General features: G+C 50.9%; 1 protein-coding gene across 1 annotated transcript in view; it reads left to right on the forward strand.

Annotated features, from left to right (window-relative positions):
- Nucleotides 1-22210, forward strand: part of Efhd1 (EF-hand domain family member D1) — a 39885-nt gene extending 17675 nt beyond the window's left edge. The window contains exons 2-4 of the mRNA XM_026412759.2: nt 6672-6819; nt 13020-13154; nt 21063-22210. Of these exons, the coding sequence (XP_026268544.2) occupies nt 6672-6819; nt 13020-13154; nt 21063-21197 (418 nt within the window). The 3' untranslated portion in view covers nt 21198-22210. The remainder of the gene's footprint in view (nt 1-6671; nt 6820-13019; nt 13155-21062) is intronic.
- The last annotated feature ends 569 nt before the right edge of the window (nt 22211-22779 follow it).

Genomic DNA, 22779 nt, shown 5'->3' on the forward strand with positions numbered 1-22779 from the left:
TTGTTAACTGGAGAGGCAGCCTTGGCATTGAATATCAAGGCCCCTACCCTAAAGCCTGACGTGGTATCTTCAGCCCTGCAGCCCAGCCCGGGGCAGAGCTGAGGGCTTGGAAATCAGGCTGGGGAGGAGGTCCTCCCTGTTTACCTGCCTGGCCTGGTGACCTTGGGCTGATGGTGATGGGCTCAGGTTTCTTCAGCAGTCCAGCAGTACCATACCCCTTAGAGGAGGGTTTAAGAATAAAACAGATGCTATTTATTGGAAATGCCTGGATGGGGAACTGTTTCTCCAAATGTTTGTAAGGTGGCAACTTTAGTGCACTCTGGATCACAAGTGAGTTGCTTTGCATGTGTAGGTAATGTGTGGCACCATGTTTCACTGTCAAAGTGAGAAGCCATGAATATCACAAACACTGCGCGGCCATTTCTGCCAAAGTCTTCAGATGAGAACCACAGGAGGCATGACGCTCACAGTGATGACAGTGATCTGTTCGTGGGACATTAGGTAGACCTCCCCTAGTCTCTTGAAAGTTGAGGGGTACCTAGAATAAACTCAGCTCATGACCACGCTTGCCTTCCCTGCTCCCATAGAAGCTTAAAACCCCAGGCCAGTGCAGTTCCCTTAGAGGTGGCTTTGCTACTTATTACAGTTGTCACTGTCCACTGAGTGGGACTACTGGTTACCACCTCCCAGCACTGCTGGATTTAGTGAGGTCATTTAGCCCAGTGCCTGGCCTTCAGTGAGCTCTCAATAAACAAGAAGGGCAGGTGGCTTGTATGAAAACTTTTCACAGGACTGTCCTAAAGATCAAAGGGACCAGCCTGTGAGACAAAGGTGGTCAGCTGTGAAGAGAGCAGTTGTACTTGCTGAAGGCTTTGAGCCCCACTGTGTCCCGGGCTCTGCAGAGTCGGGGGGTGTTTCGAGGGAGGAGATAAAACAGTGAGAAGATGAAAGGGACGTGTTGAGTTTTTTTCCTGCCTGTCTTGCAAATCTAGGCCCTGAAGGAAGTGACTGTAGACCAGCCCTCGGAGAGGGTCACTTTGAAGAGACGGGTGCCCTTCTGAATTCAAGTCCCGGCTCCACAGGGAAAGGGATGCCACTGATGTGTGGTCACTTTATAGTCCTGCCAGGACTTCAATAGATGGCACTAGGCCGATGCTTCTAATAGGAACAAAAGAAGGCAGGCTTGACTGGGCACCTGGGAGTGGAGGGGCGGCTGGCTCACGATTCCTTTCTTTCCTGCTCTCGGCCTTGGAGATGTCCCCTCCATGTCTCCGCACGCTCCATCCCTGTGCCAACCTCTTGCCCCCAGCAGAACCCAGCCCAGGCCTGCGTGGGCCTCAGCCTTGGCTCTTCTCCTGTCTGGGATTTGCCCACTCGGGTGGTGGGCTTCTGCTTCCAGGCTCATAATCTCCAAAGGGGGTTGGACCCAGGCTTCTCACCAGATAGAAATTGGACTTTCTCGAAGCTGTGGCCCAGAGCTGGCTGAGGGTCCTTTCTGGCTTGTGTGCTCTTTGTCAGTCTGGAGAGTTTTGGGTTGGAGCATCCAGAGGAAAGTTTTTCCAGACCCCAAAGGAGAGTGGGAGCACGGCTTTGCTGACGCCTCTCTGTGGCTGGAGGAGCCCCAGCCTGGCTCGGCCCCACTGCCCGCCTCTGTGTCTGCGGCAGGCAGTGCCATCTCTAGGTCAGTGAGCTGGGAGCCACTCAGTGCTCTCTCATCTGAGGACAAACCCCTGCCTTGTTCCCTGACCTTTACTTCCCGTCCCCACCCTCCCAGTACGCCTCTTTCCTGCCACCTAAGCCTTCCAGCTGCTCCCTCACAGATTCCCCTCTGCTCCTTCCTTCTCTGCTGTCCAGTGTCTGCTGACACTGCTTCCTGCCCGGGCCTGGACAGACTCACGTCTTAATGGTGCCGCCCGCAAGGCTCCGGTCTCCTCTGCGAGCTTTGTTGGAACTCAGGCTTTGTGCTGAGCACAGGGCAGAAGACTTTCACTCAGAATCTCTGCGTTCAGGGAACTTAGTGGTCATTTAACTGGGCCACCCCTTCTTTTATTTTTTGTGATGCTGGGGATGGAGCCTGGGGTCTCGTGCACCCTGGGCAAGCACTGTGCCACCTGGAGCTGCCCCTTCTGAGGTCGAATGCCCCCTCTGCAGTGGAAAATCACTACAGGCGGAGGATCTGTGGTCAGATGAGCCTGTGCTGTTTCCCTCTGGTGAATTTTGAACACATGACCACATGGAAGGCTCTGGAAAGTTCCACACCATGGAAACCTGTTTTCTTTGAGTCGGACTCCTTGTAATGGAGACTGTCCATCTCAGCCTGTCTGTGAGAGCTCTCCTGACTTTCCGGGTCCAGATCTGGTCAACTGTTTTAAAGAAAAGATCCTCTTTGCACCTTGTGGAAATGGGTCTCATTTCCACGCTCCGTTCTGGCTGCCTCTGGGCCCCTGGGCAACGTCCAGAGATACCTCTTTTTCTTCCTGGAGCTGAAGACCCCTGGTCCCTTCTCCCTCTGTCCTTGCACGGGGTCTTAGGCCTTCCCACCTTCTTGGGAGCCTCCACTGACCAGCCCCAGCTTCCCTGGAGTGTGGGGTCTGCATGGGGTGGAGCAGGGCGTCAAGAGGTGGGTGGGAGTAGGTGAATTTAATGTTCAGGTGGACTTGGCCATTTCCACAGGAATCATCTTTCTAGTGCATCTGGAATATTCTGTTAGATCTATCATTCTTTGTTTGTTTGTTTGGGACTTTTCCTTCTTACCATAATGAGTACGTGGCCTCCAGGACTCACTGTGGTATCCCGGCCTCCAGGGGTGTGGTCACACATGCCACTGAGCTCTTTCCTCAAGCTCTGTGCTTCTGAAGTTGGCTTGGGGTCTTAGTTTCGGGACCTTGATCTTTTTTTTTTTTTTTTTTTTTTTTTAAATAAGCTCCTTCATTTATTGCCACATGATTTTTAAGTTTATTTTTTTAGTTATTGGTGGACACAATGTCTTTATTTTTACATTTATGTGGTGCTGAGGATCGAACCCAGTGCCTTACGCATGCTAGGCGGGCGCGCTACATCTGAGCCACAATCCCAGCCCCCTTGATCTTTTTTAAATGAAAAAAATTTTTAATTGTGGTAAGGTGTGTGTGTGTGTGTGTGTGTGTGTGTGTGTGTGTGTAAAGTAAAATGTACTTCTTTAAAATTTTTTTTTCTGGTGCATGGAACCCCAAGGCCTTGTGCATGCTAGGCAAATGCTTAATCCCTGAGCTACAGGACAGCCCCAGCCCCCAAAGTGACCATTTTTAAATATGCAGTTTAGTGACATTAAGTACATTCACCATCGTCCGGTCCCTGAACTTTTTCTTTTTCTTTTTCCCTCCTTCCCTCCTTCCTTCCTTTCTTTTTATGGTACTAGGGAGTGAACCTAGGCCTTTTTATTTTTGTTTGGGGACGGGGTTTTGCCACCTTTCTGGGTGGCCCAATCACAGAGGGTCCACCTGACCGATGGGGAATCTGCCCTGTGGGTCTCCCGCCCAGGGCCTGACAGAGGGCCTTGGTCACCCGAGCAGCAACTCCAGTTGACCATGGTTTTCTGTTGGGCCCGTTTGACCACCAGCTTTCAAAGGTGCATGAGCCACATGGCCCAGCAGTTGCACTGAGATGTCTACCCAAAGAAACCAAGAGGGAGTTCCACACCAACACGTGTGTACCAGTGTTCAAAGCAGCGAAAAGTGGAAGTGTAGAGCCGAAAAGTGGAAGTGGCCCAAGTGTCGTCACCTGATGAACGGATGGGCCAAGTGTGGCGTGTGTCTGCAAGTGGAACGTTTTTTGGCAACAGAAAGGAATAAAGTCGATGAATGCATGCTGGATAAATGAGTGAACCTTGAAAACGTTAGTGAAGGGAAAGAAGCCAGACAGGAAAACTATATATTGTGTGAGTCCGTTTATGAGAAATTTCTAGGTGTCAAATCCACAGAGACAGAAATGCTAGTAGTTGCTAAAGGACCAGGGAGAGAGAAGCAGGGGGAATGAGTGCTAATGGCTATGGATTGTTTTTTAGGGTGATGAAAATATTCTGGAATTAGATGGTAATGATGGTGGCATAGAGTTGTGAATATACTAAGAGCCACTGAACGGGCTGGGTGCAGTGGCCACGCCTATTATCCCAGAAAATTGGGAAGCTGAGGAAGGAGGATCCCAAGTTAGAGGCTAGTCTCAGCAAGAATGCAGCTAGTGACAGAGCATGGCCAGGTTCAATTTCCAGAAATACAAAAAAAGTACCACTGAACTGTTCAGTTTATAGGAGGAGATAGTATAATGTGTGCATTATGTCTCAATCAAGCTGGGGTTTCGTTTGTTTGTTTGTTTGGTACCATGGATTGAACCCAGGGGCACTTAATCGCTGAACCACATCCCCAGCCCTTTTTTAATATATATACATTTTATTTCAAGACAGGATCTCACTGAGTTGCTTAGGGCCTCACTAAATTACTGAGGCTGGCCTTAAACTGACGATCCTCCTGCCTCAGCCTCTCAAGCCACTGGGATTACAGGCATGTGCCACCTTGCCTGGCTCATTGCTTCCATTTTAAAGTACTCACAATCCATCTTTGTGTGTGTGTGTGTGTGTGTGTGTGTGTGTACTGGGAATTAAACCCAGGGGCAGCTTACCACTGAGCTACATCTATAGCCATTTTTATTTTTTATTTTGAGACAGGGTCTGGCAAAGTTGCTGAGGCTGGCCTGGAACTTGAGATCCTCCTGCCTCAGCCTCCCCAGTTGCTGGGAATAGTCCATTCTTTGATACTACTACTAGATCCTGGGCCGATCCATTTGTGATGTGTAGATTCTACCTACTTCCTGGCAGCCTGGAGGTAGCTTGCTCATTTCCAGATGTGGAACGCCTGTTTTCAGGGCTGCTCAGAGGTCACCAGCATTCACTCAGGGATCTCCTCTGTGACCTTTAGCACCTTATCAAATAACTCTTCCAACAAGGAGGCTGCACCCGGAGGGTGGGGAGGACTTGCATAAAACATGCCCAGCAGAGGAGGTGGTGAGTGCTGGGGCCAGACAAGGACAGACAGTGGGTGCTGTTGACAGCAGAGGCAGAAGTGGGAGGCCCTGGGCTCTGGGGAGCAAGGAGGCCACAGAGCAGAGCAGGGCGTGCTAGACGGTGGGAGGAGAGGCCTGAACCAGCCACAGTGGCCGGCATGGAGCACCGTGGGGACTCCTGCCCCCCCCCCCCCCCCCCCCCCGCTGGCCTGGCTATGTGGGCCCTAGAAATGCCACAGCCCTCAGTGGCCAATTTCCAGAGGCCCACGGCTGCATTTCTTGGTGGGCGTCGGTGGTGGTTCTCGACAGTGGCGGGTTTGTGTTCCTGGGGGTGGGTGTATGAAGAGGTGGATAGTGAGGAAGGCTGGTTTGCTTATGACTAGTTTAGTTTGAAAATTATGGTGAGATGTGTGGAACGGATTTTCCGTTTTAACCGTTTGAGTGCACAGCTCAGGAGTGTTAAGTGCGTTCCCACTGTGAGGCCAGCGTCACTGCCCACTGTCCACTGTCCGCTCTTCCTCAGCCCTTGCTGAACCTCTGCCCATCATCACACAGGAGCCCCCACCTCCCCCAGCTCGGCCCCCATCCGGGTCCCTCGGTAGTGGACCCCAGCGTGCGTGTCCTCTTGTGCTGGCTGACTTCATTCAGCATTACGTCCCTGAGGGTCCTCCCTGTGGTGGCATGTGCCAGGGTGTCCTTTCCGTGGGTCATTCCCACCGTTTGGCTGTGGAGACCCGATTGGCTCTTTAAAGCAGGGCATTCAGACCTGAGCAGCAAGAGGCCTCTTGGTATCAAAAATATGAAGGCCCTCAAGGGAGGGGAGCCCCGTGAGGTCAGGTGTGTGGAGAAGGGACAGGGCTGGGCTGGGCAGGGGCGGGGGAGGCTGAGCTGAGCTGTCTGGAGGTGCCTCCCCACCCCCTCACCTCTTGAGGCTGGTCCCTAGAGGGGGCTGGGGACTGGTGAGACAGCCAGCAGAGGTTCTGTGAAAGGACAGTCGATCACACAGACGTGATCATTTAGACCTGGCGAGTGACCCCGAGGGCAAAGCCAGAAATCTAAGCCAGGCCCAGGCCCAATTCACAGCCACGCAGAGTGGGAAACAGCTTCTGGAGACACAGGACAGGCAGCCCCAGGGAATGGGGGCTGTGGGAACTGGGTGTGCAGGGATGTGGGGATGGTGCCCAGGAGGAGGCTCCCTCCTGTGAGTGTGGAGGGTGCCGTGGGCACCCGAGTGCCGCTCCCCCAGCGTGAGGTGCCCATGGTGTCCATGGTCTGGACCCGGGAAAGTCAAGTCAATAAGGCCTGTGTCCATCCTGGGGAAGCGCGTGGCCTGGAGGAGATGAGAGACGTGACACTAGTGTGTACCACCGAGTCCACTCTTAAGCCCTAAGGTGTCTTGCTCAAAGAGGTCCCTTCTGAGGAAGTGACCTGGACACTGAGTGGGAGATACTGGAGTCGTTTTTCAGTAAGTGAGGGCTGGGGATGAGGACACCTGCCTAGCAGGTAAGAGGCCGTGGGTTCCATCCCAGCCACACACACAAGAAGAAACCAACTCATAAATGAGGCCAAAGGATCACGTGTCTGGGAGACTAACAAGTGTCCCTTCTTCCTGACCGTGCCTTGCTGCGACCCCGCAGGTATGATGCTGGGCGCGACGGCTTCATCGACCTGATGGAACTGAAGCTGATGATGGAGAAGCTGGGGGCCCCCCAGACCCACCTGGGCCTGAAGAGCATGATCAAGGAGGTGGACGAGGACTTCGACGGCAAGCTCAGTTTCCGGGAGGTATCTGCATCCTGTTGTTCCTGGGCCCTGGGGCGGGACCCCCAGTTTACAGCCCTCTGGGGTACAAACGGGTCTGCCTCGTGAGAGTGCTGTTTGGAAATTTAACCTGCAATGCTGCTTTTAAAACTATGCTCAAGGGGCGGGGTGTTGCTCAGTGGTAGAACCTGGGCTTAGAATGTCTGAGCCCTGGGTTCCCTCCCCAGCACCCGCCTCCTCCACTTTAGGGAGGTGTTGAGCCGATGTGCTGGTCAGGAAACAGACTGAAAATCACCTGACTTGTGTAAAGTGGTAAGAAACCTAGAAGGATGTTTCACCAAAATATCCGTGGTGGATATTTATAGGCACAAAGTTTTGGTGTGTTTTTATTAAATGAGGAATAGAGTGACCATTTCCCACCCCAGACAGACAGGAGCTGAATACTCTGTACTGTGGGCACTGTGCTTGGTCTTCCTCTGTCTCCTGACAGGCAGCTAAACCCTGGAAATCTCCAGAGTGTCTTTTGCATGCGAATGAGATGGCAGCAGGCCACCCCTAGGTAGGTTCAGGATGGGGCTGATCACAGGAAGCACCAAGAGCAACCTCTTGGGAAAGCAGACCGTCTGAAGGTTAAAGGATCACCAGCGGCCAGGGGTTGAATCCGTCGGGTCTGTGTATAGAATTTCCATGAGGCTGAAAAGGCCTGAGTTGGGGGCTTCTGAGTAACTGAGAGGAAACCTGAGGGGCGGTGAGGGGCCAGAGGCCTGTCCCTGGGACTGCCATCTTAAGGTGAAGGAGGCAGTCTTGGGGACTGAGCCCTTGACTGTGGGCTCTGAAGCCTTCGCAGGCAGATAGTGTTGGGACTGAATCAGACTCGAGGTCGCCCAGCCGGTGTCTGCTGGCGGCTCTGCCCCTAGAGAATCGCTGGCTTGCTGGTGCAAGGAGACCCCACGTACCTGGGGTCCGAAGTGCTGTGTAAGGGAGAGGAGGAGAGCCACGCTGGCTCTGTACCCTGTGTCGTTAAAGTAGATCACAGAAAGCGTGAGCTGGCAGAGCCCTCGAGGTGGCCTCGGCCAGCTTCTCATGTCAGGTGGAAGGAAGGCCCAGCCCGTGGTCAGGCCCCTTTGCAGGGCTGAGTGGGGCTGCCCAGCCTGCCCTTGGCACCCATGGCTGGGCTTCACAGCCCTGTGGGGTACCCCTCACGCCCCCTGCTGGGCATGGGCTCTCTCGACCCGGGTTCCCCTGGGGTACAGAGGTAGAAGCTTGCCTTGGTGGAGCTCGAGGAGACGCTGGGGAAAGAGCCTCTGCTTTGGTCCCCAAAATGGTGACCTCTGGAACAACACGTCGGGGGCATGCTTAGGGTCTGTGCAGTCACCAGCTGAACTAAGACCCAACTTGCGGGTCCCATTTTGCCCACATCTGTTCCTCTCGAGTTTAAGACACCTGGCTCGCCTTGGACGAGCTGCGGTTTGGGCCACTTCCCGAGGCCGTGGACACCCCCAGAGGGCCTGTCAGCTCTCCGCCCCCTCCCAGAGCTCCAGTGGCACTGGCTTTAATCCTTGTCAGTTCCGGGCCCTGCTGTGGTCCCGAGGGTGGCCACTGTACCTGGAGTAGGGGATTTGAAAGTGCAAGGACACGCCAGCCCTCAGGCCTCACGGCCGGGCCTCCTGCTGAGTCATTTCACCACTGGTCTCTGCCTGGGCTGGGAACCGCTGGAGCCACACTGTGCGCGGTGAGAGGAGCCCAGACTGTGGCCCCATCTTGGTCTGCCACATGGCGCTGGGTCACTTGAGCAAGTCATCGTACCTGGGATTGAACCCAGGGGTACTTCACCATGGAGACCCGTCCCCAGGCCCTTTAGTTTTTATTTTGAGACGGGGTCTCACTAAGTTGCCCTGGCTGTCCTTGATCTTGTGATCTTCCTGCCTCATCCTCCCAGTGGCTGGGATTACCAGGCGGGCGCCACCCCACCGTGCTGGCCAAGGTCTGTTATGTTTGAGCCTCGGTGGCAAGAACTGATTCTCCTTCTGTGTCATGGACCAGCGGGGAAGTGAAGCCTCACCAGAAGTTGCATTCCCATCACCCCGTGGTGGATTCCCGCCTCCAGCACTGCAGGAGAATAGACTTCTGCTGTTTAGGACACCCAGTCTGTGGTGTTTTGTTAGAGCAGCCCGAGCAGCTGAAAATGGGGTCCCTGCTGCCCTAGCGGGGCTGGGTGCCTCACCTGCCATGGATGTCATGGATGATGGGGTCATGACGGGCCTCCGGCCACCCTAGTCCAGGCAAACTCTCTCTCCTCTCCTAGACTTTTGCCTCAAGATGACTCTGCAGGCGGCTGCTCCCACTCAAAGTAGGGTGGCCGCGGCCTGCCACGTGGACCAAACAGGCCGATGGAGAGGGAATGTCGTCCCTGGTCAGACTTGTCCACTCTCAGGCCTCCTCCGGGCCGGTACCTGCTGCCCCGGGATTCCTGAGACATCTTCATGTAACAAACACCTCTTTTTGCTTCAGCCAACAAGTCTATTTCTGTCAGTTCAATCTCAGAGCTCTGACTAACATAGGGGTAGCATCTGTGTCACCTGTCAGAGCCGCAAGGGTGAACAGTCCCCCCAGTCCACCCGAGGCGTCAGGCTGTGGCGGGGGGCCTCGGGCTTTGTGAGCTCTCTCTGGCTCTTTGTTCTGCAGCTCCCCCCTCCGCCTCCTCCCAGTCACAGTCAGGACGTTTTCCAATTCTTGTACACCATGCCAGTCTCTGTGGACTATAAATAGGGAGACAAACGAGGCTGGGCGGTTGGAGAGATGGTCATTCAGGGGCAGTGAGTGACGGTGATGAAGTCAAATGGGAACGTCGGGCGTGCTTCATGGAAGGCTGCCCTTTTCAGGTTGGACTGGATTTTTTTTTTTTTTTTCTTATTTGGGGTCAGGAGACCCTGGAGTATGATGGGCCACTGTGGGTAACCTGCTGAGATGGCACAGCCAGGGCCCACGAGCTGGATCCACCCCAGACCTGAGGCTCAGAGGAAATAGCTTTAGGGAAAAGAGCCGTGAGGAATTCTTTAATGTTTCCAGTTCACAGAGCCCTCCAGAGAACACAGATTCTGTTGCCTGTTCTTCAGATGTGAGAAAACTGAGTCTTGGGGACAGAAGGAAACCCTGAGGTCACTTGGATTGGTGCTGAGCTCAGGGCGCTGCTCCCTCTTTTCTGAGCTACTTCATGGGGCCAATAAGAATAGCTGATATGGAGAGCTATCTGCTTGTGGAGCTACAGGGGAGAGGGTTCTGTAAACAAAATGACTTAGGTCATAATTTTAGTCAAATTTCTGATGCTATAACAAAATACCTGAGACTGGTAATCTAGAAAGAAAAAAGGTTTATTTTGACCTACAGATCTAGAAGTCCAGGAGCATAGTGCTGGCATCTGCCAACTTTGGGTGCCACTGAAATTCATGGTGGAAATCACAAGGCCAGGCCATGAGTGGACAAGAAATGGCATGGTGAGAGAGAAAGTAAGAGAGCAGAGGAAGCCAAACCCACTCTATTCCCGCCCAGTCCCAGCAGAAAGGCCTTCATCCTGCTTGGTGACCTAATCACCTCTTAAAGGCCCACTGCCTCTCAACACTGTTCTAGTGGGTGTTAGTGGGGACAGACTATGGCTGCAGGGTACAGAAGGGCTGGCATTTTACTCCTGCCCACAGCTCACGTTGGCAAACACTGAAGTCTTTTTTGCTTCAATCTCTTCCCGGAGAGAACTTGGTCATTGCTGTCCCCGCCCTTTTGGCCTTGATCCTATTCCTGGGGGCCTGGCCTCCTTGAACAGGCTTGTTTTCTTTGGGCCGTGTTCTGGCCCGATCCTCTGCAGCAGACTGAGTCTTTGCCGTCCTCTAGTGAGAGGGTTAGAAGCTGCAGGTGGATGGACGTGGCCTTTCAGTCCATCCAAGCTCCTGCTCATGCCTCAGCGAAGCTCCAAGTCCCTGGGCATGGATTAGTACTGGGCGGGGGGGGGGGGTCCACAGTGGACTGAGGGCCCTGGAATGAGGAACCTGAGAAGGTTTGTTTTATTTTCAGAGGGGGTCTCAGTATGTGGCCTCAGCCTCCCGAGTCGCCGGGTGACAGGTGTGTGTCACTGCACCCAGATCGGAGGTTTGTGAGTGAGGCGTTTGGGGCTGTGAGGGTGGGTGAGAACCACTCAGTGGAGCTCACCTCCCCCTCGAGCAAGAGCCTTGGGGTAGAGCCAAGCTGGGCTTTGGAAAGCCTGTCCCACTTACTGGATTTGTCACTGCTTCAGTGATGTCCTTTGACACAGGAAAAAGGTGTGAAGAAAGACATGGAAACCTGAAATTTCCTTGTAGACACCTATGTTTTAGGTCTCATCTGAAAACCTGGGGAAATCCTCTTTTGATGATATGGAGTCTATCAGTTTATACCCAAATGGAAAGTAAATAGTAGACATTGCATGGTAGTTGTTTGACAGGTAGATTTATAAAAATTATTTAAAAAGAATCAAAAGTCAGGCATGGTCGTGCACACCTGTAATCCCAGTGGCTCAGGAGGCTGAGGCAGGAGGACTGAAAGTTCAAAGCCAGCCTCAGCAACTTAGTGGGGCTTTTAGCAACTTAGCCAGACCCTATATCTAAATAAAATATATGGAAAAAAAGGGGAGGTGGGGATGTGGCTAAGTGGTTAAGCGCCTCTGCGTTCAATCTACAGAATCACCTCAGGAGAGAATAGGAAAGTGGGAGGCCTGCCATTGATGTTTGGTCAATTTATTTATTTAATAAATTATTTTGTTGAGGCCTTAGGACAAGTTGCATTCAAAGATTAATTCTTTCAGGTCACGTTTTGAATCTGGAGGAAGTAGAAGGATTATTCAATAAATGATGTGGGGATTACTAAGTAACCATTTGGAAGAAAATAAGGTTAATAATTACCCTCACAGGATAGATGGAAGACATTTCAGAGATTAATTATTTACACTTTTTTTTTTAAGAAGCCATAAAAGTAGTGGACAAAAACATAGGTGATTGTTCACGTAACCTTGGTGGCAAGAAAGGCTTTTCTGAACATAACTCTGGTGAGAGAAAGAAAAAGATTTGAAAGAGTTTATTTAAAACTTCTAAAAGTCAAAACTCACTGTACGCACAGTTAAAGGGCAAGTGACAGAGCTAAAGTTTTAGCAGGTCTTGTGAAGATCTCTTAGCCAACAGAGAGATAAGCAATCTGATGGAAATGTAGAATACAACGCTGGGCATGGTGGCCCATGCCTGTGATCCCAGCAACTCAGGAAGGTGAGGCAGGAGGATCACAAGTTCGAGGCCAGCCTCAGCAATTTAGTGAGGCCTTAAGCAACTTAGTGAGACCCTGTCTCAAAATCAAAAAATAACATAAAAAGGGCTGGGGATGTGGTTCACCGGTTAAGCAAGCCTGAGTTCAATCCCCAGAACCAAAAAAAAAAAAAAAAAAAAAAAAGAAAGAAAGAAAAGAAAAAGTGGAACACACAAGTAAAACAGAAGTAGTTAATGGGCTGGGGTTGTGGCTCAGTGGTAGAGCGCTCGCCTAGCATGTGCGAGGCCCTGGGTTCGATCCTCAGCACCACATATAAACAAAGGTACTGTGTGCAACTACAACTGAAAAACAAAATAAACATTTTTTTAAAATACTTAAAAAAAAGTAGTTAAGATATATCAAAAATATTATTTTGTTTCAAAATAATATATATAGATCTATTTGATTTTCCTTTTGTAGCTATAAGCTAGGATGTTGCCAATTGTATCGATAATGCTAACACTATTTTGTGAGTTTCTGAGGGATAAATTCCCAGCCATGACACTGGTGGTTGGGCAAATGAACAGCATTTTATTTGATTATTTTGTGTGTGTGATTTTGTGTTGGGGATGGAACCCAGATCCTTGTTCATGCTGAGCATGTGCTCTACCCCTGGGCTGTGCTCCAGCCCCCAGCATTTTATTTTTGGCATATAGTTTTGGGTGCTGGCCACGGAGCCCAGGCCCTAGCACATGCTGGGCACGCCCTTTACCCCTGAGCTTCACCCCAGGGCCCTGTCTTTTCTTTGGCCATCTGATAAGGAACAAACCAACTCATCACACACCACAAAAACGCCCTTTTCCAGTGTTGGCAAGAATGGCCTCGGCTGGGGCCCCAGGGGTTCTCTGGGTCTCAGGGAGGCCGAGGCACAGCGGCTCCTGTCCTTCTGTCTCCTCCTGCAGTTCCTGCTCATTTTCCACAAGGCCGCGGCGGGAGAGCTGCAGGAAGACAGCGGGCTGCTGGCGCTGGCCAAGCTCTCCGAGATCGACGTGGCCCTGGAGGGCGTCAGGGGTGCCAAGGACTTCTTTGAAGCCAAGGTACGTTCCTGTTCTTCTCCGTGGAGCCAGCGCTCCCTCCGTTACCCTCTCTGAGGGACAGGCGCGCCCTTGTCCAGTGCTTCGCTCAGGGAAATAACAGCGTGTCCTTGTGCCATTGAAAAGTCAACACAAAACAGAGAACAACCAAAGAGTAAATACGCTGGGTCCCGGTCAGGTTCAACAGACCCGCTGGTGCGGCGCTCCGGGTCAGCGCTCCATAGACACCCGGCAAAGAGCTCCACCCAGCCCTGGATGAGTTGGTGCTGAACACATGGGTGGGTGGTGGGGTGCGGGCGTGCACAGGGTGGCTTGTCTTGAACGGGTTTTTGCGCATCACAGTGGTCCAGACTTGGGGAGGAATGTCCAGGGCTGGCCCCGCAGCCCTTCCGGGTGCTTCCTTCCATTCACAAGTTCACGCAGTCCCTGGGCATTGATGTGCCTCTCCACGCGAGGCTGGCCTCTGCCCTCTTACCTTCATCTCTGCAGAGCACTCCTGCAGAAACAGACGGGAGAGTCCTGCACATCCCGGGCTGAGCAGACCCGGGGTGCCAGGGAAAGGATGCAGCTCCGCAGCCGTGCTGCCCAGGTGCAGATCCTGCCTCCTCTACTGGTTGCCTCTCCGTGCCTCGGTTTCTTTATCTGTACAATGGGGCAGAGGCTGACGAGAGCATTCCTGAGGATTAGATGAGCTCACTCATGAAGTGCTGGGCAAGTGGGCTCACTGAGAACTCCCTGGGTGATCTGAGCTGTGGGGAATCCCTGTCACTCCAGGCAGGAAATAGCTTCTGGGATCTTATCTAGGGACAAAGTGTCCTTGGTCACATATCCTAGTCTGCTTAGACCCTTTAGCAGGGCTCTGTTCTCATTGTTGTTGTTGTTGTTATTATTATTATTATTATTATTCAGTGCTGAGAGATAACTTAGTCTTTGCACATGCAAGGCAAAAGTTCTATCACTGAGCTACATCCTCATCTCTGTTTAAAATTTATTTTTGAGAAATAGTCTCGCTAAGTTGCCCAGGCTGAGCTCAAACTTGCGATCCTTCTGTCTCAGCCTCCCAATTTGCTAGGTGAAGTCTTATGTCACTGCTCCCCATATATTTTCCCTTCTCCATGTCACTGCTTAGAGATGGATTCTGTCGTCTTTCTGCCACCCCACAAGCTGAATTTCTAGTGCTTTCACTGGACAGGGTCAGGGACAGGCCAACCGCTCCATGTGCCTTGAAGACCAGAATCGTGTGTCCAGTCTTAAGTGGATTGACCCTTCCTTCCTGCCTTCCCTTTGATTCACTGGCCCATCCCCAGCAAAGCCAGGCCCTGCTTTAAGCTCTAAGATACAGCTCCTTCAAAGAGTTTGTCCTCCCCAGGGGGCACGCACAGTCCAGTGAGGGAAGCAGACTCCCCCTGACTGAGCGAGTGCAGAGGAGGGAGGGTCCGTTCTGCTGGCTTGGGTCCTTCGTAATGGAGGCACATGTGCAGAGCTCTTCTGACGCCTTGGGCACAGTCCTGGGGTTGAGACACCAGGATGGTGCATGTGCTCAGGGCTGTAGGTAAAGTGTGTGTGAGTCCCTGGGAGCGTCTTAAGGGGCACTCAGGACCTGTTACAACCCAGCTCCCATCCCCGCTCCAGCCCCTTCCACCTGCTTCAAGTGCTGCCAGGCCCTTTTCACACCTGGACCTCACTGTCCCTCTGTCTGGAGCCCCACCCTAACATCTCTGCCTAGCAAACTCTGCTCCTTCCAGAACTGCCCTCAGGCTTGGCCCCTCCAGGCTGCTCTTCCTGACCCTCCAGGGCAGGCAAGTCCACCCCGCCCTGTGGGCCTCTAGTGCACATGGAGCTGTTCCGGCCGCTCATGGGCAGCCGCAGTGAGGACCAACTGATCTTTCTGTAGGGCAGCTTGGGACTCGCCATTAACCTTCTACCTCTGGGGTTTTATCTGTGAGCATTCATGCAAATGCACATAGAATGTCTGGACAAGAATTTATGCTTGGCATAGTGGATGACAGAGGAAAATAGGAAACAACCAAAATTTCTGTTATCACAGAAAGAGTCCATTGTGGTGCTGCCACGTGCTTGCACCGTCATGAAAGAATGAGATGTGACAGCGTCTCTATGTGGACAGATGTCCAAAATAAATTAAGCAAAGCTATGTATGCCATCCATGATTTTGTGAAATATTAAATACAACCTGGAAAATTACATGCAAAACTATTAGTCATGGTTATGTCAGAGGGACTTTTTTTTATATTTCTGTAATGTTTTATAATGAGTGCATATTATTTTTATAAGCAGGAGAAAAGATGAAAAGCATAACAATAAATTTTTTCCACTCGTTATGCTTCTAAGTCTGCCTCCTCAGCCAGACTCAAAGGCAGCGTGGGCGTGTTATCTTTGTAATTACAGTGCCTGGTGCGTAATAGCTCTCAATAAATGTTGGCTTGAATGACGAATGGAGGGCATCACGGCTTGAATTTGGGAGAGGCCATTTAGGAGCTGACACCGGTGACAGATGTTCTGAGATGAATGGGGATTCACCTTGTAATCAAGGAAGGGAAGGCGTTCTGGTCGTGGGAACAGCAAACGTGAGGGTTCCAAGGCACGGAGGCAGGGAGCGTCGTGGAGAGGTGTCCCAGAGTGGCGAGGACATGGGATGCGTGAGGGAGCAGGGCTGGTGATGTGTCTGGAGTGGAAGCCGAGATGAAAGAACGGGGCCAGCACTTCCCACCCTTTGGCCGACTGTGGCATATGTGGTAGATGACTGAGGCTGATGGCCCCTGGGGGCAAGGGACACACTCAGGGAGCTCTGACCTGCCCCAGGCTGAGGGACACCTGCTGGGAAGGCCTTTCCGCAACCTCTGAGCATCAGGACCACCTGTGGACGAGCTTCCCAGGCCCAGGAAATGTGTCATTGATCAGCTGTGCAGGCACAGGCACGGCCAGGAGTGGACTGCACAGCTGCAGGCCCCAGAGACCCCGGGGGTGTTGAAGCAGGTCCTTGATGCTCCCAGGGGTGGCAATACAAGGGTGGACTTGCCTGGGAAGAGATTCCACAGATGTCTGGAGAAGAATGTAGGTCCAAGGAGGGCCGTGGCCTGAGGCAGGGAGCGGGTAACCTGAACCCAGAACTCTAGAACTCTCTGTGTTCATGTCCACCCAGTGGGGGCCGAGAAGTTGTGGGCCATGGTGTGAGAGCTGTGGGGAAAGGGACTGAGATTTTAATTCAAGATTGCCTCCCGCCATGGGAGTGTTTGAGGACAGAAAGTTATAAAATGAGTTTGGGTGTCAGGTCTGAAGTGACTTCAGGCATGCCTCTATTTGATGGGTGTCACATTGGTGCAAATGGCTTTTGATCACATCTTGTTAGACAGAAACTGGCTGCATAGACGGATCCAAGTAAGTCTTTTTTCCCTGGGAACCATGTGCCCACTTGTAAGTATGCTACCAGGAGGATGGGGGTACTGGACATCGAGGGTTGTGCAGTAATTCTCCCATACGTGTCCCTTCCTGACCCCACCATTGGCAAGGGCTAGAATGTCATTGCCCCGTGGGTCCCTCCTGGAGTCAGGAGCAGCGGGGTCACTCTCCACATGCAGGAGAGTTTCTCACAGGAAGAAAGAAGGGAAGAAATGGATACTTTGTAGGCATCCAGTGTCACAGACTGTGGGAACCATCTCTTCACAAGTAAAAAGGTGAAACCAAGAATTCAAGGAGATTGACCAATGGTCAATCATGATGGACGGGACTGTGGGGGAGGCTGGCACTTCCCCACAGGGAAGAAGAATGAGTGCGTCATCAGAGGTCCAAGGAAACCCTAAAGAAGCACTTATTTGGAGGAAGCGAGCTGTGTTCAGATTAGTGCTGGGGTGTGGCTCAGGGGTAGAGTGCTTGCCTAGGTTTCATTCCCAGTGCCGAAAAAACAAACAGGAAACAACAAAGAAACACAGATTAAATCAGAGGTCTTGGGCCCCGCAAATGGGTCAGAAGAGATTTTTGAGGGCCCAGGTTCACACGAGGTCCAGATCACAGTAGGATGAAGAGTGAACGGGAACTGGAGGGAGAGCCCTGCTAGTTGGGCATCTTGTCAGGAAAGGTCTGGACCCAGGTGGGGAGAGTAGCTTGGGTTCAGGGAAGAACTTTTTGGTTTATTTCATAGCCCGGGGAAGATGTCAGAATGTTCAGGTTAAAGAGAAGCAGTTGGGAAGACAAAGACACAGAAGACAAGAACAAAATGGGGTAGCCAGGCATGGTGGTGCACGCCTGTCATCCCGGCAGCTTGGGAGGCTGAGGCAGGAGGATCTCAAGTTCAAGGCCGCCTCAGCAATTTAGCGAGGTCCTGTCTCAAAATAAAACATAAAAAGGGCTGGAGACGTGGCTCAGTGGTCAAGCACCCCTGTGTTCAATCCCTGGTACCAAAATAGAAAGAAGGGAAAAAAGGGGGGATTGCTGGATAAAACAAGGACTTAGGGGTATAGGATCCAGAGAACAGGTGGACTTTTATAGTGGACAGAAGAAATACCTCAAGTGAAGAGATGGCAAGAATTTCCCTCCTCTAACCTGGCCAGGAAGGGTGGGGAGGTTGGGTGACTAACAAGCGCAGGGGAGTTGGTGCTGGGTCACACCCTCTGCCAAGTGCTTGAGATTCGTGTTTTGTCTGATGCTGAACAAAAACTTTAGAGGTACGTGTTTGGTCCCATTTTGCAGAGGGAGCTGAAGCTTAGTGGTTTGTCAGTAAATGCCTAGTAGCTGACCCTCCACACACAATATGCACTTATACATGCGTGTAAGTGTGTTATTAATTTTATAAACAATATACAGCACAAAATTCACAAACAATGGATACACACTGCTTTTATTGTCAGTTGGGCACAGCCTATTAATTCTCAGAGAATGCAGTCCTTGATTTTTGCTGGACTCTTGTATTTATAGCTATTTTGTGGTTGCAATGCACAAGAGAATATAGTTCCAATATGAATGTTGGTTGATATTTTAAGTTAATTTGTAAGAAAACAAATAAAAGGATATATTTTGAAGCTTCATTCCTTAATGAATGGAATATTAGAAGAATATTCTCTCAAATTTTCAGAACTGTTTGTCATGTAAAGGCAACAGACTCCACAAACTTCCAAGTTTCATGGGCACTTTATTTATTTATTCATTTTTTAAAATATTTATTATTTTTTAGTTATGGCGGACACAACATCTTTGTTTGTATGTGGTGCTGAGGATCAAACCCGGGCCGCACGCATGCCAGGCGAGCGCGCTACCGCTTGAGCCACATCCCCAGCCCTTCATGGGCACTTTAAACCTGATTTTCCATTGCTTTAAAACAAGATTGTATAGACAGTCAACGAAACAATAAGCCAAGCCCAAAGACGTAGCTTCAGTGGTTCTCTATGGTGTCAACACTCACACTGCAGTTGCTTTCAAGGGAGATTCACGGAAACAATGATACATCACCATCAGTATTTCCATCCTATGGGTACCGGGCTAGGGATGTAGCTCAGTGGTGGAGGGCTTGCCTAGCAGGTGCGAGGCTGTGGGTTTGATCCCCAGCACTGAAACAAAAACAAAACAAAACAACATCACAGAGGTATAGAAGAAATAGGTAACTAAAGGCATAGATAATAGTAAAATGTAAAAATGTAAGCAGGACATGGCAACTTTTCTGGGCTCAATTCTCAATACCAAAAGATAGATATATATATAAAACTTTAGCTTTTAGTATGATTATAGTCTCATATAATTTAATTTTTATAATAGCTGTATTTAATACCCAACTCACAAAATTTACGAGAATTGAAACACCATTGGTGTTTGAGCAGGTACAGCCAGCTCCAGAGTGGGCCCCTGGACTCAGGGACATTAAGGGAACAGCCCAGGGTCTGGCCTTCCCGTCCGTCCTAAGCACAGGGGGAGGCGAAAGGAGAATAAAAAGAGTGGGAAAGGGGGTGACTGCTAAGGGGAAAGAGATGAGGGAGGAGGGCTGAGCCTACTGGTGACCCAGCCTGAATAGGAGAGCTGATGTCCCAGTGGACCCAGGCACTACTTTTGTGAGGCCTCTTTAAAAAAAAAAAAAAAAAAAAGCTGGGCACATTGGTGCACACCTGTACACACCTGTACTCCTAACAACAGGTGGGGGAATCACAAGTTTGAGGCCAGCCTGTGCAACTTAGGGAGATCTTGTGTCAAAATAAAAAGGGCTGGGGATGTAGCTCAGTGATAGAGCACCCCCCCAGTTCCATCCCCAGTACTGCCAATAAATAAATGAATAAAATTATGTATCTTACATATTTCTGTGGTCAAGACACCTTAAAGTTTAAGACACACAAAAGACAGGGAGAAAGTAACTAAAAATATAACAAGAGTTAATACCTAATAGAGAACTGCACATAGGGAAAAAAAAAAACCCAGCTGGAAAATGGGTGAAGGATACAAGTAGTCAATTCACCAAAGAGGAAATAAAAGGTGCCAGGTTTTTTTTTTTTTTTTTTTTTTTTTTTGGCCTATCAGATTGGCAAGAGGGAAGAATGTTAATGATAATCTTGGCAAAGTCGTGGGGAAATGAGCACCTCTGGTCCGTGATGGTGGGGTGTGAGTAGGAATAGCTACTTTTGAGAGTAGTTTAATAGTCTTTATTAAAATAATGTCCACCCAATGTGTTGTTAAGAAATTTTACCAAATGGATGAGACACGGTGGCGGGTAATCAGTTCTAGGATAAAGGATTTTTAGATGGATTTATCTGATATGGTTTTGAAGACAAATTGTTAGGTTTAAAAAACCCAAATAGGGGGCTAGGGATGTGGCTCAAGTGGTAGCACGCTCTCCTGGCAGGCATGAGGCACTGGGTTCGATCCTCAGCACCACATAAAAATGAAATAAAGAGATTGTGTCCACCTTAAAAATAATAATAATGTGTATGTGTAGTTTCACCAAACAACCTTAAAAAAAAACAAAACAAAACCCAAATGGTGCCACATTCTACTCCCAGCCCTGACAAAAACATGTTAATATTTGTAAGTAAATTTAGAATGATTGATTTAGAGAAAACTCAGACTGCAATGGCAACAATAAAAACTGAAGTCTTTGGAGGAATCTGTATGGTAAAGGCTTCCCTTCGCCACAATAGATGGACGAAGTACCAACCAGAACCCAGCAAGGGGGCCTTTGCTTCTGCCTTTTCCCCTAGAAGGTTACAATATTATTGTGAAATTCAAGGAATGTAAAAGTGGGTAAGGGCTGAGGGTGTGGGTAAGGGCTGGGGGTGTGGCTGAGGGGTAGAATGCCTGTGGAACATGTCCAAGGTTCCCAGCAGCAACACACACACACACAGAGTGAATAGCTAGCAGGGATGTTAATCAGTATCCTGAAAAAGAAGAGAGCAACCTGAGTGGATAGAAGTCAACTTAGAGGAGGAGCCGTCGGTTCTGGCTCAGGGTTGCAGGCTGCATGGCTTGGGCCTGTGGTGAGCCAGAGCCCCGTGGCGGGGTGTGTGGTGGAGCACAACTGTTGGCAATGGCAGCCAGGAAGAGAGAAAGACAGGGCCAAGGACAAGGTGTGGTCCCCCACGACGTGCACCCAAGGACCCATGTCCTCCAACTAGGTTCACCCGCTGCAGTCCCACCACCTCCCAATAATCCATTCAGCTATGAGTCCCGGGAACCAGCCCTCATGTCCAGTCACCTCTGAGCATTGCTGTCCCGGGGAAGAAGCCTTCAACACACAAGTCTCTGGGGGACATTTCAGATCCAGCCATAACAGCCAGCAGCATGTGCGCCACAGCAGGGGACTCCTGAGGACCACAGGCAGGCCTGTCCCCCGGGCTCCTGCCCTCCACGCCCTGCAGCTGCTGGCTGGGCGCACCGGTCCCTCCCCACACCTAACTGTCCCTGTGTGCCGTTTCTCTGCAGGCCCAGGCCTTGTCCTCTGCCAGCAAGTTTGAATCCGAATTAAAAGCTGAGCAAGATGAGCGGAAGCGGGAGGAGGAGAAGAGAAGGCTCCGCCAGGCAGCCTTCCGGGAACTCAAGGCTGCTTTCAGCGCATAGTCCAGCAGACCCTGACCTCCGCCCACAGCGGTGCCTCCACGGTGCCAGGAGGGATGGCCCAGCTTCTTTACCCCTGCAGGCCCCTCCAGCCTCCTCCCTGGCCCCAGGCCTCTCCTCAGCCTCACTTGGGTGGCAAGGGGCTACCGCCCCGCCACTGTTCTGCCCCTGCAAGAGGGTCATGGGATGGCCAAGTCCCCCTTGCTCACCTCTCTGCCCTCCCCTGAAGCCAGGTTCAGCCTTCCCCTTCCCTTGCTCCACGCCAGTGAGTAGCCTGTTGTGCTCATTTGTATAGAAATTCTTTCTTTTGTGGTCCTCAGAGGACATGTTAGCTTGCCATTTTCTTGGGAAATCCTTCTCTCCTCCCATTTCTGTTGTCTTTCTTGGTCAGATTCTGCCAGTTGCTTTTGTGTGGTCTTCTGTAGAGGTGGCAAGATCCAAGGAGGCCAGGTGGACCACTGCCCACCTGCTCTCCAGCATGGGGAGCTGCAGCAGGAGGGGACTGGCCTGCAGCACCCCCCTGGCCCTCCCTCTTCACTCCCCTGCTCCGTGTCTCCCTCCTTGGGCGGTTCTGTCTTCCACACCTAAGTGCCTGCTACTCACCTGTGAGAAGGAAGGAGTCACTAGAAGTACTGCTAATGAGTAGAGGGGTTCCAGGTCCACTCTAACTCTGCAGATCATATTACAGTGGACCCCTCAGGTTCCCACGAGGCCAGGGACACAACCAGTGCCTTTTGAAATCCCCAAAGTCATGGCCATCCTCTCCATCGAGCCAATTTCCAACATCTGCTTCAAGGTATTGAGGTAAATCTGTTCTTACCCCTATGATAGATTTTTATATTTGTGAGTTCTTGGGATTGCTCACTCGGACCAGGGTCTTGTTGTATTTTTTAAAAAAATATTTCTTATTGTCATATTTATTACTTCTCTTTTGCAACTTCTCTCTTTAGGGTAAAGAAACCATCTGCATTTCTACCTTAAAGCTCTTTCTTTTTAAATAAACTGTGCAAATGAACTTGGCCATCACAGCAATGTACCCGAGTCTTCTGTGACTTTAGGAGGAAGAAGCATGTGTTCTATGGGGGCCAACTCCAGCCCTGGGCTTCTGTTGACAGGGATTTCCTGTAGCATAGTTAGGAACGGGAACTGGAGGGAGGGTTTTCACTGGAGGTTCGGGGTACGAGGGTTGTCGGCTGCTCTCCCCTGCACCTCCTTCACACCCGCGAGCGAGCTTCCAGCCACTGGTCATATCTCTAGCTTAATCCTTTAGCTTCTAGACCCCTTGAAATGCTGATGAGGTCAGTGCCTCTCCCAGGTATGATATCAGGATGCTCAGGCCACGTGTGCAAGGACCCAGGCCTTAAGGGAACACCCTTTGCTCTCCCAGAGGATCAGTCTATTTCTGCACCAACCCATAACCTACCATTCTCAAACATTGTTTTTCTACCTAGGGTCACATTCCAAATCTCTTCATCAGAGGGGAGGGCCCAAAAAGATTAGAGAGGTCCTTAACATGTGATCCAGCTACTGTGCTCCTTCAAATTTACCCAAGGGAGAGAGTGGGATTTGGTGGTACAAGCCGGTA

Source organism: Urocitellus parryii, chromosome 1, assembly GCF_045843805.1.
Source record: "Urocitellus parryii isolate mUroPar1 chromosome 1, mUroPar1.hap1, whole genome shotgun sequence".
In the NCBI taxonomy this organism is placed as follows: domain Eukaryota; kingdom Metazoa; phylum Chordata; class Mammalia; order Rodentia; family Sciuridae; genus Urocitellus; species Urocitellus parryii.